Raw genomic sequence first — 17,045 nt, forward strand, 5'->3', positions numbered from 1 at the left:
GAGTAAAAGCTGTGGTTTATGCAAGTAATCTCATGACTTTAGATATTTTTTGTCCACACTGAACAGAAAGCACCGAGTTGCATTACTTTCAAAACTTGAAAGTAATGAAACTTTCAAATTTTGAAAGTGATGTCAAAATATGAATGTGGCTAATGACGCATGCCCTATAAACAAATTATGGTCGTCTCCCCGCTCCCCATTAAAGCATCCTTTCAGATGTATTAAATCAGTAAAATAGAACTGCTAAAAAGGACCACTCCATGGAGAGCATGATGATGCCGTTGTGGGTTCTAATTTAAATAAATAAAAACTTTTCAACTTTACACATTACCATATTTGTTCGGTCCTTCGTGGTTAGAAAACAGAAGAAAACCTAACATACATTTGAATTTGACTTCTCTACACAAACTACAAACCCGTTTCAGAAGTAGAATCAGGTCCAGAGAGAAGGATTTATAAATGGCCGACAGGGTTTAGTCAGTCTAGTCACAGCCAAAATCCTGAATGCCAAAACCAATTCTCAAATAAATAAAATATTTGGAAATCCCATATATACACAAACTGATAAATCCAAGATGTCCCTAAATACAACTGAATACATTTAGGATTAACTTAGAACATTTAGGCCTAAATTAATGATTATTAAGTTGCATAAAACCTGTCACATACAAATGATTTCTGCTGCAAAACAAAGTTACACATGGATACAAATAAAGTAACCTTGAAAACACAAACACTATACAGTCGTTCATGAAAGCATTTTATTTTTCAATTTATTTCATAAATCGCCGATGTGATTTTGAACCATAATCTTTTTGACAAGTGCAAACTAAACTATCAGTAGTTCTACAGAAAGCCAAGTTCTCTATGGCATTTATGTTCTCACATTAAAACGCACATATAACGACAGATAAGCCAACATCTTCCTGGACGAGGTGTGTTTGTTATTTATACTTCAAAAGAATGACTCTTTCTAGTGTAATCCATGATGCAAACCATCTAGTTTGCCTAACTAGCAAGTGTCCTTTCAAGTGGTCTTTACCAGGTTTGAAGTGAGCGCTCTCTGGAAATAAGTTGCACGCTGGGGGTCATCAGGCCCTGCCCACCCCAAGGATGAGTTTACAGACAGGTCCGTCACTGGTCCAGATCCACACACAAATACCCTGAAGTCCACGTGAGAGGTCAGCATTACTACATGTACTTTGGCAAGTCCTTTTCCACCACCTGTACAGAGAAACATGTTTGGGCTTTAAAGAAACATGGAGAGATCTGTTTCATGCTTCTTTTCCTCCACCATGTATCAACAAAGGCATTCAGGGATGAGGTTTGGCAAAATGTAAAATTATGGGCTGTAACAGAAGGTGAATTATACCATGCACAGAAATATGTAAACACAGCTGCAGTAACTTACTACTGGATCATCAGTGGGGCTGTATCTCTTCACCACGTGCCCCTCCCTGTTTATCAAAAACTGCAGAACCAAAAAAAAGAAACACTGTTATCTCTGCAGTTTCAAACAGAGTTAAACATGTTGGGTTCAAGACAACTTTTTGGAATGAAAAAAAAAAAAAAAAAAAGGGGTTCTTTCCAATAGTTTTTGCAAATTACCTTTGAGAAGTTCCATTTGATGCTACTGTGAGGACAAGACAAAAATATGTCAATATATCACCGTTTAAGGCTTTTAATGGGTTCACAAAAAGCAGATGGTACGAGTATCAAGGCCCTGTGCTTATTCAAGTGCTGTAAATTCAGCATTTCCTTAAATGTAATTCACAGTTGATACAGTGGATTTTTTTTTTTTTTGGACAACTGTCCTCTCTGGTGTCAGATGCTGTGCAGCTTGGAGGATTTTTCTTAATACTTTCTACTTTTGGACATTTGTTATGATGCATTGCCATGGCAACGGGGTTGTTTATTACAACCGGGAGCAGCTGATTAATATTTCAAAAGCTCAAATAATACTTCAACCACAACCCCAGATCCCTGATGAGTTGAAAAGGAGACGCCGTGGCTGCAGAGCAGGAGCTAAGAGAAGAGAGAGAAGGAAGTTCAAACCATCTCTTCCATCGATTATGATGGGCAATGTGAGATCGTTGGGAAACAAGTTGGATGAACTCCAAGCCCTACAAAAATCCAGAGTACCAGGCATGCAGTATTATGTGTTTTACTGAGACATGGCTGCAGGATCATATCCCCGACTCCAGCGTCTCTCTGCCGGGCTTTTTAACCATACGAGCAGACAGATTTAAAGAGGAGCGGCAAATGTAAAGGAGGGGGACTGGCAGTACTTGTGAACAACAGATGGTGTAATCCAGGACATGTTACTGTGAAGTGTCATCTCTGCAGTCCAGATATTGAACTGTTGGCAGTAAGTTTTTGTCCATATTATTTACCCAGAGAGTTCACCAGTGTTATTTTGGCAACAGTTTACGTTCTACCTTCCGCAGTTGCCAACACTGCATGTGATGCCATCAGCTCAGTTGTTGCTAAGCTACAGACACAAAACCCCAATGCTTTTGTGGCAATTTCTGGTGATTTTAACCATGCTTCACTCTCTGCTACACTTCCAACATTTCAACAGTTTGTCAACTGCTGTACCAGAGAAAACCAAACATTGGATTTGTTTTATGCAAATGTCAAGGACTCATACATCTCTACAGCAAGACCTCCTCTAGGCAAATCAGATCACAATCTTGTTTTTCTCTGCTCGAAATATGAGCCCCTTTTCAGAGGCAACCAGTAATAAAGAAGACTGAGAAAATGGTCAAAGGAAGCTGAAGAAGCCCTGCAAGGTTGCTTTGAGGCTACAGACTGGGACACACTGTGCCAGCCACATGGAGAGGACATCAATGCCATGACTGAGTGTGTAACCGACTATATAAACTTCTGTGTGGATAACATCATCCCCACCAGAACCGTGAGATGCTTCCCCAATAACAAACCTTGGATCACCAGTGACCTGAAGGACCTGCTTAACAAGAAAAAAAGAGCCTTCAGAGAGGGAGACTGAGAATTATTGAGGAGTATACAGAAGCAACTTAAAGTCAAGATAAGAGACAGCAAGGAGGTGTACAAGAAGAAGCTGGAGAGCAAGCTCTAGCAAAACAATATCAGAGGTGTGGACAGGGATGAAGAAGATCACAGGCTTCAAGCAGAAGGATGATCAGACCGATGGAGGTCTGGACAGAGCCAATGAACTGAACACATTCTTCAATAGGTTCAGTTCAGAAACAAGCTTCGCATCCTCCTCTCCTGCTCACAGCCAAACAGACATCTCGCCCTCCTTTGACCCACAGCTGTCCAGTAACACCTCACATTTTTTATCTTCCACCTCAGCCGTAGACCCTTCTGCTTCTACATGTTTGCCTTCAACCATATCAGAAGATGCTGATACTTCCTTTGCTTCCTCCTTCCACCTGTGTGTCTCAAGAAGTCAAGTGAAGATGCAACTAGAGAGACTGAATCGGAATAAGGCTGCAGGTCCAGATCATGTCAGCCCTAGATCCTGAAGGCCTGTGCAGAGCAGCTCTGTGGGATTCTGCAGCACCTCTTCAACCTTAGCCTGGCCCAGAAGAAGGTTCCGGTGTTGTGGAAGACCTCCTGTCTTGTACCAAAGAAAACTCACCCATCAGTCCTCAATGACTACAGGTCCTTCTCAAAATATTAGCATATTGTGATAAAGTTCATTATTTTCCATAATGTCATGATGAAAATTTAACATTCATATATTTTAGATTCATTGCACACTAACTGAAATATTTCAGGTCTTTTATTGTCTTAATACAGATGATTTTGGCATACAGCTCATGAAAACCCAAAATTCCTATCTCACAAAATTGGCATATTTCATCCAACCAATAAAAGAAAAGTGTTTTTAATACAAAAAACTTCAACCTTCAAATAATCATGTACAGTTATGCACTCAATACTTGGTCGGGAATCCTTTTGCAGAAATGACTGCTTCAATGCGGCGTGACATGGAGGCAATCAGCCTGTGGCACTGCTGAGGTCTTATGGAGGCCCAGGATGCTCATCCAGAGTGTTGGGTCTTGAGTCTCTCAACGTTCTCTTCACAATATCCCACAGATTCTCTATGGGGTTCAGGTCAGGAGAGTTGGCAGGCCAATTGAGCACAGTGATACCATGGTCAGTAAACCATTTACCAGTGGTTTTGGCACTGTGAGCAGGTGCCAGGTCATGCTGAAAAATGAAATCTTCATCTCCATAAAGCTTTTCAGCAGATGGAAGCATGAAGTGCTCCAAAATCTCCTGATAGCTAGCTGCATTGACCCTGCCCTTGATAAAACACAGTGGACCAACACCAGCAGCTGACACGGCACCCCAGACCATCACTGACTGTGGGTACTTGACACTGGACTTCTGGCATTTTGGCATTTCCTTCTCCCCAGTCTTCCTCCAGACTCTGGCACCTTGATTTCCGAATGACATGCAGAATTTGCTTTCATCCGAAAAAAAGTACTTTGGACCACTGAGCAACAGTCCAGTGCTGCTTCTCTGTAGCCCAGGTCAGGCGCTTCTGCCGCTGTTTCTGGTTCAAAAGTGGCTCGACCTGGGAATGCGGCACCTGTAGCCCATTTCCTGCACCCGCCTGTGCACGGTGGCTCTGGATGTTTCTGCTCCAGACTCAGTCCACTGCTTCCGCAGGTCCCCCAAGGTCTGGAATCGGCCCTTCTCCACAATCTTCCTCAGGGTCCGGTCACCTCTTCTCGTTGTGCAGCGTTTTCTGCCACGCTTTTTCCTTCCCACAGACTTCCCACTGAGGTGCCTTGATACAGCACTCTGGGAACAGCCTATTCGTTCAGAAATGTCTTTCTGTGTCTTACCCTCTTGCTTGAGGGTGTCAATAGTGGCCTTCTGGACAGCAGTCAGGTCGGCAGTCTTACCCATGATTGGGGTTTTGAGTGATGAACCAGGCTGGGAGTTTTAAAGGCCTCAGGAATCTTTTGCAGGTGTTTAGAGTTAACTCGTTGATTCAGATGATTAGGTTCATAGCTCGTTTAGAGACCCTTTTAATAATATGCCAATTTTGTGAGATAGGAATTTTGGGTTTTCATGAGCTGTATGCCAAAATCATCCGTATTAAGACAATAAAAGACCTGAAATATTTCAGTTAGTGTGCAATGAATCTAAAATATATGAATGTTTAATTTTCATCATGACATTATGGAAAATAATGAACTTTATCACAATATGCTAATATTTTGAGAAGGACCTTTAAATACCTTGGTGTTCATCTGGACAACAGACTAGAGTGGAGATGCAACTGTGAAGCCATCTACAAGAAGGGACAGAGCAGACTGTACTTCTTGAGGAAGCATAGGTCCTTTGGTGTTTGCAGCAAGATGCTGCATATCTTCTATAAGTCTGTTGTGGAGAGTGTGATCTCTTCTGCCATCATCTGCTGGGGAAGCAGCATCAGAGCCAGGGACTTAAAAAAGCTCAACAAGCTGATAAAAAAGGCTGGCTCTGTTCTGGGGACTCCTCTGGAGATCATTGTGGAAAGATGGATTCTTCATAAAATGAAGAACATTATGGAGAACCCTGAGCATCCTCTTCATGAGACTGTCCTACAACAACAGTGTCTTCAGTCAGAGGCTTCTTCAGATCTGCTGTAAGACAGACCCCTACAGAAGATCCTTCCTGCCCACAGCCATCAGCATCTACAACAGCTCTTTGAAGAATCAGAATCAGAATCAGAAAAGCTTTATTGCCAAGTACGTTTTTGGACATACAAGGAATTTGTTTTGGCGTAGTCGGTGCAATACAGTACAAATTAAACAGTATAAACATATTTACAATATAATATAAATATATGTGCACAGTTTTAAGTGAGTGAGAGTAAATATAGAGCAGTATAAGATGCAAGAGCAATACAACAGTGCAGGTGATCATTGTGCAAGTAAAGCAGGAGTCCAAGCTGAGCGTTAATGTAACGCATAGAGTTACAAGTTACAGGTGTCCTGTCAGCAAAAAAAGGGGGGGTGTGGGGGAAAGGGAGAGTGTCAAGGTGGTTTCCGGGCTTTGTTAACCAGGCTGGTGGCAGATGGGAAAAAACTGTTCTTGTGGCGTGAGGTTTTGGTCCGGATGGACCGCAGCCTCCTGCCAGAGGGGAGAGTCTCAAAGAGTCTGTGACCGGGGTGGGAGGGATCAGCCAGAATCTTCCCGGCCCGCTTCAGGGTCCTGGAGGTGTACAGTTCCTGGAGCGACAGTAGACTGCAGCCAATCACCTTCTCAGCAGACCGAATGACACGCTGCAGCCTGCCCTTATCCTTGGCTGTAGCAGCGGCGTACCAGATGGTGATGGAAGAGGTGAGGATGGACTCAATGATGGCTGTGTAGAAGTGCACCATCATAGTCTTTGGCAGGTTGAATTTCTTCAGCTGCCGCAGGAAGAACATCCTCTGCTGGGCTTTCTTGATGAGGGAGCTGATATTTGGCTCCCACTTGAGATCCTGGGAGATGATGGTTCCCAGGAAGCAGAAAGATTCCACAGTGTCAATTGTGGAGTTACAGAGGGTGATGGGGGCAGGTGGGGCTGGGTTCTGCCTGAAGTCCACAACCATCTCCACTGTCTTTAGAGCGTTGAGCTCAAGGTTGTTCTGGCTGCACCAGTCCAACAGATGGTCCACCTCCCATCTGTACGCAGACTCGTCACCATCAGAGATGAGTCCGATCAGGGTGGTGTCGTCCGCAAACTTCAGAAGCTTGACAGACTGGTGACTGGAGGTGCAGCTGTTGGTGTACAGGGAGAAGAGCAGAGGAGAGAGAACACAGCCTTGGGGGGAACCGGTGCTGATGGTCAGGGAGTCAGAGACGTGCTTCCCCAGCCTCACGCGCTGCTTCCTGTCAGACAGGAAGTCAGTGATCCACCTGCAGGTGGAGTCAGGCACACTCAGCTGGGAGAGCTTCTCCTGTAGCAGAACTGGGACGATGGTGTTGAAGGCAGAGCCTTCAACACCATCGTGTTGAAGCTATGTTGTAGCTTCATAATGAGCTACAACAACATTTAATTTCCCTTTGAGATTAATAAAGTATTTTTGAATTTAATTTGAATTTAAATGACTGAAGGAAATGGTTTGGGTAAGGTTAAAAGAGTTGAACAGGATGTGGACTCTGTTGGGTCAGGTCATGTTAGACATCTCTGGCTGGGTCCTTTGTAGGCTTGGATTTCATCCAACTTGTTTCCTAACAATCTCACATTGCCCATCATATTTGATGGAAGAGATAATTTGAAGTCTCATTTTTTTCTCCTCTTTGCTCCTGCTGTCCATCTACGGCACCTCACTTTCAACTCATGGATTTGAGGTTGTAGTTGAAGTATTATTTGAGCTTTTAAGATATTAATCAGCACACCTTGTTGCTATGGTTATGCAACATAAATGTCCAAAAAATAATAATCCATCCAGCTGCATAGCATAAAATACCGGAGAGGATAATAGTCCAAAGCAAAAAAAAAAAAAAAAAAAATCTATTTTTATCCACAAGAAGAATGAGTTCTTAAAAAGAATACATCATAAAAAGTAACAGAGCTACTCCGCTACTCCAACAATCCTGCTGCCTTAAATGGCGCAATTCTGGAAAGCTCAATTGTTAAAACCCCTGTAGTGTTTCACAACATCAATCATATTTTAGACTGTCTCCTGCTTCAACACATCTGATTTTAATTGATGGATGATCCCTACAATTCTGTAATTTACGCATCTTTAACATGAGTGGTGAAGAACGTAGAAATCTAAATGTAGGACAGATTGCTTCAATGATTACAGTTGGTGAAAAGGTAACTTAATCACATCTGAAGCAGTAAAGTTCTGCAAAAAAAATGTTTTACTTCTGTGCACCATGTCTGGAAACTATGAGACAGAAAATTTTGAATAATGACTCACTTTCCAAAGGTTCCTTTTCCTTTGGGCTGTGCCTTCATCCATTTCCACAGAGGGTGAGCATTGTCACCATTCACATCAATCTTACTAAAGAGATCGAACTCTGCATTGTAACCTTTGGCAAACTCCTTAATCTCTGCATCTGTCCCTGGTTCCTAAATCACACAGGCAAAAACGAAACACATAAGGCATAAAATTATACAGAAAAAGGTTTGCCGACATCAGTTTTATGAGTGTTACCTGTCCTCCAAACTGGTTGCATGGGAAGCCCAGGATGCGTAAACCTTGCTCAGCGTACGAGGCGTGCATTCTCGCAAACTGAGTGTAGTTTACCGCAGTCTTTCCTCATTTAGAGGCTACATTTACAATGATGCAAACATAACCCCTGGCAGGAAAAAAAAAAAAACAAGTGTGTTAGAATACACCAAACGACTCCTGTGACACTCAAATGCCTGCAGAGGTATAATCGGACATTGCAGGCATCCTCAAACTCAAATGTTAGCAGCCACAGCCCCTGAATACGGTAAAGATTTTATTTGTCCTTTATAACATTGAACAGGGGACAGCTTTAAAACATCAGTCACAACTAGCTTGGTCAGCATGAGATTCTTACGATATGATTACCTTGAGTAAAAAGACCAGTTTCATGATATCACAGTAGTTCCCCAATCATATTAAAACAGACATAACCTGATTTAACTGCTATAATTTACAAATAACAAGCAGGCAACAATTATTCCTACTGCTGCTGCTTAAATATTCCACTCTTTCAATTTTTAGCTCAAATGTTGTCTACTCACTTTGTTAATATTTTGATTCAGACATTGACTCAAGCAAAAGTTAATGAACACCAGCTAAATGTAGTGTGCATTTAGTTGCTTAACAGATGCTACATGCAGATTGGCAATTGTAGCTTTAAACTACAATAAAAATGATGGACGCCATGCCTGTCGATTTCATGTGATGACTGTTTTTGGTTACTAAAAACATTTCATAACACATTTGTCTCTCCTGTATATGAACGCAAGCAAGGGAGAACTTTTTAGCCAGCTAATCTGGAAATGAGCAACAGGTGGGGGTGGGCCATGGTGCAGAAAAGTCTGGTCACTAGCACTTCTTCTGGTAGATCAATAAAAGGGCTCAAATGGTTGAAATTGTATGATGGGAAACAAACTCTTTGAAACTTTGGTATAAACTGGAGAATGATAATCAGTCCATTGTATGAGATTAAGCCAAAACAAATGAAAAACAAGCCTTTCTGTTGTGCTACATATTGTATTAGGTATGGTAGTATCAGCAAGTTTGCAGTTGCTGTTCTTGTTCCAAACCTCTTGATTGGTGATTGCACTACTTTGGTTTGCAGTTTCAATAGTTTGGAGAGGGAAAAAAAGGAAACATACAGAGAATTTGTGATCCATTTCTTCCCTGTTACCATTTGCAACAAAGCCAGGGTATATTGTTGAATGTTTTATCCAACAAGCTTGGTTCATCTTAGGACAAGTAGACTTTTTTTTAAATCCACCAAAATGTCTGTTGGGTAAATATTTTTTTTAAATATGCACTATTTTATAGTCAATTTAAAGCTCAGAACACATGCTCATTTAGACCAAATTCCATCAGAAATATGAACTTATTTTATATGTCAAACTGAACTTAAAGCACAGTAAACGTGTTTCACCTGTATTTGTCCAGAGATACCTCATTCCCGTCAATGTCCTTTGCAGAGAATTCGTAAATAGACTTAGCACTTTGCCAGTCCCCCACCTGAGCACACTGAAACATGAAAGACACAGGTGAAGGAAAGCGATTACGCAATAACAGAAGACAAACAACTGGTGTCAGGGTTGAAGTTTAAATTACAGGGTAAAGGGCAGATGCAAGATTTTGTAAGATGGTGACTCATATTCCTGTGAAATGCGGCCGAGGAGTTTACCACTGCTCCTAATTTTCGCACTATGGCCCATTTGTGTCATCATCCCCTCCCACCGCACAAACGTGCATCTGTCCAAGAAAACAAGCGATTTAACGGAAAGATGTGACACTCAGCGACTGTGGTAGACCTCCGGCTCCTGCTAATTCCATTGAATAACAAAGGGGTAAATAATAGGATTAGACATGAACCGAAAATCTTTGTTGATTTTCACCACGGATTAAAGCAGCTCTAACGGAATATTTAAGCCCTCTCTTTCCAAAGCAACGGCACATAGACTCACGCTGCCGTTACGTAAAACATTAAATGTTTTACGTAGAAAAAGTCTCTATAGCAATGTCGAATATATTGAATTTAACCGTAAAACCTCTGATTCATAACCGGGAAGGATTTACTTTTGCTTCAAGCTAACGCTGGCCGATGTAACAGCGTCGGACCAATTTGTCTGCTGCACCGCAACAAAAACAGAAAAGCCGTAAATGTGACCTACATGTGGTCTAAAATGCAGAACCCTAACCCTGCCAAAGGTCATAGTACTACTTGCTACCAAAGGTATAACATACAGGACAATAAACTCATACAGTATTGTGAACTTACCATACTTCTGACGAGTCCTCTGTTCACTACCACACCTAACAGAACTGTCGACCGCAGCCACATAACTGCTACTCTTATCACATGACCTATTACCTTTTCTCAGTCTCCTCCCATTAATCGTCTTAGCTCCGCCCACATGTTCGTAACCTTTATAGAGATTCTTTAGTTTTATTCAGTCAGCTGGTTAAATCTGTAGCCGTTTTCATAAAGAAAAACATCGATCTGACAATTCAGGAACTCATGCTACCGACTCGTTTAATATAACTGTAAATTATTATACTTAACTGAAGACACAAAACATTGGACTATCAGACAACTGATACAGGTGTACCACAGTAAAATACAATATTATTAAAAACTTTATAGAATGTGTGTTTTATTATTAGGTCTTAGAATTAGGTAAATACAACCTGTGACATAATAAATCTCCCTAAGTGTCAGCAGTCATTTCATGAACACTAGTGGATGTTGAAATGAAGAGTTTGTGATTTACAGGTCCTTCTCAAAAATTAGCATATTGTGATCAAGTTAATTATTTTCCATAATGTCATAATGAAAATTATTCATATATTTTAGATTAATTGCACACTAACTGAAATATTTCAGGTCTTTTATTGTCTTAATACGGATGATTTTGGCATACAGCTCATGAAAACCCAAAATTCCTATCTCACAAAATTAGCATATTATTAAAAGGGTCTCTAAACGAGCTATGAACCTAATCATCTGAATCAACAAGTTAACTCTAAACACCTGCAAAAGATTCCTGAGGCCTTTAAAACTCCCAGCCTGGTTCATCACTCAAAACCCCAATCATGGGTAAGACTGCCGACCTGACTGCTGTCCAGAAGGCCACTATTGACACCTTCAAGCAAGAGGGTAAGACACAGAAAGAAATTTCTGAATGAATAGGCTGTTCCCAGAGTGCTGTATCAAGGCACCTCAGTGGGAAGTCTGTGGGAAGGAAAAAGTGTGGCAGAAAACGCTGCACAACGAGAAGAGGTGACCGGACCCTGAGGAAGATTGTGGAGAAGGGCCGATTCCAGACCTTGGGGGACCTGCGGAAGCAGTGGACTGAGTCTGGAGTAGAAACATCCAGAGCCACCGTGCACAGGCGTGTGCAGGAAATGGGCTACAGGTGCTGCATTCCCCAGACCTGGGCTACAGAGAAGCAGCACTGGACTGTTGCTCAGTGGTCCAAAGTACTTTTTTTGGATGAAAGCAAATTCTGCATGTCATTCGGAAATCAAGGTGCCAGAGTCTGGAGGAAGACTGGGGAGAAGGAAATGCCAAAATGCCAGAAGTCCAGTGTCAAGTACCCACAGTCAGTGATGGTCTGGGGTGCCGTGTCAGCTGCTAGTGTTGGTCCACTGTGTTTTATCAAGGGCAGGGTCAATGCAGCTAGCTATCAGGAGATTTTGGAGCACTTCATGCTTCCATCTACTGAAAAGCTTTATGGAGATGAAGATTTCGTTTTTCAGCACGACCTGGCACCTGCTCACAGTGCCAAAACCACTGGTAAATGGTTTACTGACCATGGTATCACTGTGCTCAATTGGCCTGCCAACTCTCCTGACCTGAACCCCATAGAGAATCTGTGGGATATTGTGAAGAGAACATTGAGAGACTCAAGACCCAACACTCTGGATGAGCTAAAGGCCGCTATCGAAGCATCCTGGGCCTCCATAAGACCTCAGCAGTGCCACAGGCTGATTGCCTCCATGCCACGCCGCATTGAAGCAGTCATTTCTGCAAAAGGATTCCCGACCAAGTATTGAGTGTATAACTGTACATGATTATTTGAAGGTTGACGTTTTTTGTATTAAAAACCCTTTTCTTTTATTGGTCGGATGAAATATGCTAATTTTGTGAGATAGGAATTTTGGGTTTTCATGAGCTGTATGCCAAAATCATCCGTATTAAGACAATAAAAGACCTGAAATATTTCAGTTAGTGTGCAATGAATCTAAAATATATGAATGTTAAATTTTCATCATGACATTATGGAAAATAATGAACTTTATCACAATATGCTAATTTTTTGAGAAGGACCTGTATACCCTTCCAACTTCCACAGAAATTGTGTCGGTAAAAAACCGGTTGGTGCCGTTTGTAAAACTCTCCAGAAGTCTTCACTATAAAGCTGCATCTTGAAAACATTAATGACAGCTTTACCCTAAGGCCAAACTTTGACAGCCCAATTGTAAAGGTTTAAACAAGTGAGGTATTTTGGAAGATAACATTTGGTCACAATACACAGCTTCATGTTTGCTAAAAGCCAAACACAGCAAATCATCACAAACTCAACATAATAGCTGTCATGGACAGTGGTGGAGGAGGAGTGATGATTAGGGCTTGTTTGGCATTTTTTGTTTTGATGACAATGATCCCAAGCATAACAGGAAATCTACAGCAGAATGAATGAAAAGCTAATTCAGAACTGAAATCAGCACTCTATTAATACTAGGAGGAAAGTAGGATTGTTAGTTACTCCAGTTAGGAATGGAAGCATATATATTTTCAGTGAATATGTCAAGAGAAATGTGGTGCCCTTTGCACTTAGAATTCTCGTAATTAGTAAAGACAGTCCACCTGTGTGTAATTTTGTTTTAGTATAATTACATCGGTTCTGCGAAGATGTCAGAGGCTTATTAAAGAATATTGTTGAACAAACAACTTCACAAAGACCAATGAACACCTCTACTTGTATAGCGCTTTATCAAGTCCCCAGAGACCCCAAAGCGCTTCACACTACATTCAGTCACTCACACACATATTCACACACTGACACCAAGCCCTCTGACCACCATCAGAAGGCAAGACAGGTGACGTGTCTTGGACACAACAACTGAGACGGACATATCACGGGCTCGAATCGGCAACCCACTGGTTACAAGATGAACCCCTGCCATTGCCACAGTAGCCCCTTCTCATTCATCTAACAGGAGCACTGTTCAATCCATCATCTGAAAATGGAAAATGTATGGGACTACTTCAAACCTGCCAAGACATGGTGATCCACCTAAACTAACAGGACAGGCCAGTCAGGAAGGACATTATTAGGAGAAGTAGCCAAGAGCTAATACTATGGTAACTCTGGAGGAACAACAGAGAGCTACAGCTCAGGCATGAGAATCTGCAGAAAGGACAATTTATGGATGTATGGTGAGAATAAAGCCATAAAATATGCCAATTTATGTTTTGTGCTTTATAACAAAGACCAAACACATAATGCCAATGTACCCTGGCAATGAAATGTTTTGCAAAAAGTCACTGAACTTTTCACTTTTCAGATTACACTATGTGGCAGAAAACTCTTCCTCTAAGTTAGTAGAGCACCAGAAGTACAGATAAAGCTGTCATTTCATCATCAAAAGTGTAGTTACCATTTTCTTCCAGAGGAGGGCATATTACCACAGCATAAAGGTAGAGATTTCATTTAGGTTAAAAATGTTTAAACTAGAAAAGAAGAAAAAAACCTAGTCTGAAATTCAACGTTGAGATTTTAAGACCACAGTGATATTTGCAGATACTGTATATTACCAGTCTCTATCCCTAAAGTGTCAGCTTAATTAAAACAGTTTGAAATCTCAGGCCTGAGTGCACATTGTGCTTTTGTTTAATTCATTGTATTGATCCAGGCAGTGACTTACTCCTTTTTACCTTGCTAAGACAGCAAACAGGGTCCAGTGGTTTCACATCAACTCAGTGCTGCATTTAAAACTGACATTAAAACAGGGACTTTGCGTCTGATTTATTGGATCTATTCCCAAATGAAACTGGATAATGTAAAGAGACAACATGCACACAAATTAGTTGTGAATGTAAACCATGGAATGCTGAGCCATCCAAAAGTATTCATAACCTTCAAATGTTTTCCACATTTTGTCATTGGGAAACTTTAATATTTTTTATTGGGAAGTTGTATGATGAACCAACACCAAGTATAAATGTGAAGTGAAAAAAAAAAGCATGGCTTTTAAATTTTGTTTACAAATAAATATTTGAAAATAGTGAATTTGTATCCAGCCCCACTGCATCAACACTTTATAAAACCTCTTTCTGCTGTAATTACAACTGCAGATCTTTTAGGGCATGTTTCCACCAGATTTGCATATTTAGAGACTGAAATATGTTAACTCTTCCTTGCAAAATAGCTCAAGCTCAGTCCCATTGAGGTGAGAGTTTAGAGTGAGATATAAACCATCTTCTTAAAAGATTTGGTTATGTTTATGGTCATTGTCCTGCTGGATGTCTCAAGCGTTCTGCGAGAGGCAGGGTACATCCTGGACAGGTCACCAGTCCATCAAAGGGCAACTCAGACACATAACCATGCACACACACTTTTACCTAATAGCAATTTAAAGAGGCTATTTACCCTAACCGTAATGTTTTTAGACTGGAAGCCAAAGTACCCAGAAAGAACCTACAGGTCCTTCTCAAAAAATTAGCATATTGTGATAAAGTTCATTATTTTCCATAATGTCATGATGAAAATTTAACATTCATATATTTTAGATTCATTGCACACTAACTGAAATATTTCAGGTCGTTTATTGTCTTAATATGGATGATTTTGGCATTCAGCTCATGAAAACCCAAAATTCCTATCTCACAAAATTAGCATATCATTAAAAGGGTCTCTAAACAAGCTATGAACCTAATCATCTGAATCAACAAGTTAACTCTAAACACCTGCAAAAGATTCCTGAGGCCTTTAAAACTCCCAGCCTGGTTCATCACTCAAAACCCCAATCATGGGTAAGACTGCCGACCTGACGGCTGTCCAGAAGGCCACTATTGACACCCTCAAGCAAGAGGGTAAGACACAGAAAGAAATTTCTGAATGAATAGGCTGTTCCCAGAGTGCTGTATCAAGGCACCTCAGTGGGAAGTCTGTGGGAAGGAAAAAGTGTGGCAGAAAACGCTGCACAACGAGAAGAGGTGACCGGACCCTGAGGAAGATTGTGGAGAAGGGCCGATTCCAGACCTTGGGGGACCTGCGGAAGCAGTGGACTGAGTCTGGAGTAGAAACATCCAGAGCCACCGTGCACAGGCGTGTGCAGGAAATGGGCTACAGGTGCCGCATTCCCCAGACCTGGGCTACAGAGAAGCAGCACTGGACTGTTGCTCAGTGGTCCAAAGTACTTTTTTCGGATGAAAGCAAATTCTGCATGTCATTCAGAAATCAAGGTGCCAGAGTCTGGAGGAAGACTGGGGAGAAGGAAATGCCAAAATGCCAGAAGTCCAGTGTCAAGTACCTACAGTCAGTGATGGTCTGGGGTGCCGTGTCAGCTGCTGGTCCACTGTGTTTTATCAAGGGCAGGGTCAATGCAGCTAGCTATCAGGAGATTTTGGAGCACTTCATGCTTCCATCTGCTGAAAAGCTTTATGGAGATGAAGATTTCATTTTTCAGCACGACCTGGCACCTGCTCAGTGCCAAAACCACTGGTAAATGGTTTACTGATCATGGTATCACTGTGCTCAATTGGCCTGCCAACTCTCCTGACCTGAACCCCATAGAGAATCTGTGGGATATTGTGAAGAGAACGTTGAGAGACTCAAGACCCAACACTCTGGATGAGCTAAAGGCCGCTATCGAAGCATCCTGGGCCTCCATAAGACCTCAGCAGTGCCACAGGCTGATTGCCTCCATGCCACGCCGCATTGAAGCAGTCATTTCTGCAAAAGGATTCCCGACCAAGTATTGAGTGCATAACTGTACATGATTATTTGAAGGTTGATGTTTTTTGTATTAAAAAACACTTTTCTTTTATTGGTCGGATGAAATATGCTAATTTTGTGAGATAGGAATTTTGGGTTTTCATGAGCTGTATGCCAAAATCATCCGTATTAAGACAATAAAAGACCTGAAATATTTCAGTTAGTGTGCAATGAATCTAAAATATATGAATGTTAAATTTTCATCATGACATTATGGAAAATAATGAACTTTATCACAATATGCTAATATTTTGAGAAGGACCTGTATACTCCTCCACCACCTCCATTTCTTCTCCCATGATAGAAATAGTTTTTGAGTTATTCCTGTTTCTCTTAAAATCTTTGGTGAACAACTGGTGGAGAGTGAGCAGCGTTCGCTTACCTGGCAGAGCTGGTATTGAGCGGTCAGCTGGAGATTGAACCAAACTGGGTTTCTTCTGAGGTTTGAGTACTTAGGCTGAGGCAGGATCCAAAACTGAGGACTTAGAGTCAGAGCTGAAGGTCGCAAGAACATGAGGCCAGGACTTGAGGTTTCCTAGGAAGGAGCACAAAAAAGGTAAGAGACTATGAACTTTAACTTTAGGTTGAGAATACAAAGCTTGGCCATTAGGCATTACCACAGAGGTTAACACCCAGGCACTGGATTGCTGACAGCTACACCTTCTTATACTCCTCCAGGTTGATGGAAATTAGGAACACCTGCTATCCTCTGCACCAGAGGACATTGGCGGCATCTAGTGGTGAGTAAGTGTTAGCAGCAGGTAAAAAACAACACATGAAAACTCCCACACTCACGCCAAGTGCATTTGGGTGATCCTGACTTCTTAGGAAGAAATTTTTAATTAGGGTATAACAAACACACACTCCCCCACAGGTTTCTACCTGAAACATT

General features: G+C 41.5%; 1 protein-coding gene across 2 annotated transcripts; it reads right to left on the minus strand.

The window, feature by feature from the left end:
* Positions 1-747: 747 nt before the first annotated feature.
* On the minus strand, positions 748-16,757 carry LOC124869953 (phospholipid hydroperoxide glutathione peroxidase-like). Of its 2 annotated transcripts, none has more exons than XM_047368236.1 (7): positions 16,536-16,757; positions 9,580-9,674; positions 8,142-8,286; positions 7,905-8,056; positions 1,609-1,633; positions 1,412-1,471; positions 748-1,224 (listed from the first exon to the last, which is right to left on the minus strand). In XM_047368236.1, exons 1-7 carry the CDS (start codon positions 16,665-16,667, stop codon positions 1,192-1,194), a joined length of 642 nt encoding a protein of 213 aa, XP_047224192.1. In that variant the 5' UTR covers positions 16,668-16,757; the 3' UTR covers positions 748-1,191. The 2 variants fall into 2 exon arrangements, with proteins under 2 accessions (XP_047224192.1, XP_047224194.1); XM_047368238.1 differs by lacking the exon at positions 16,536-16,757 and adding an exon at positions 10,429-10,564.
* Between the last annotated feature and the right edge of the window lie 288 nt (positions 16,758-17,045).

The sequence above is a fragment of the Girardinichthys multiradiatus genome, chromosome 6 (assembly GCF_021462225.1).
Source record: "Girardinichthys multiradiatus isolate DD_20200921_A chromosome 6, DD_fGirMul_XY1, whole genome shotgun sequence".
NCBI classification, from domain to species: Eukaryota; Metazoa; Chordata; class Actinopteri; order Cyprinodontiformes; family Goodeidae; genus Girardinichthys; species Girardinichthys multiradiatus.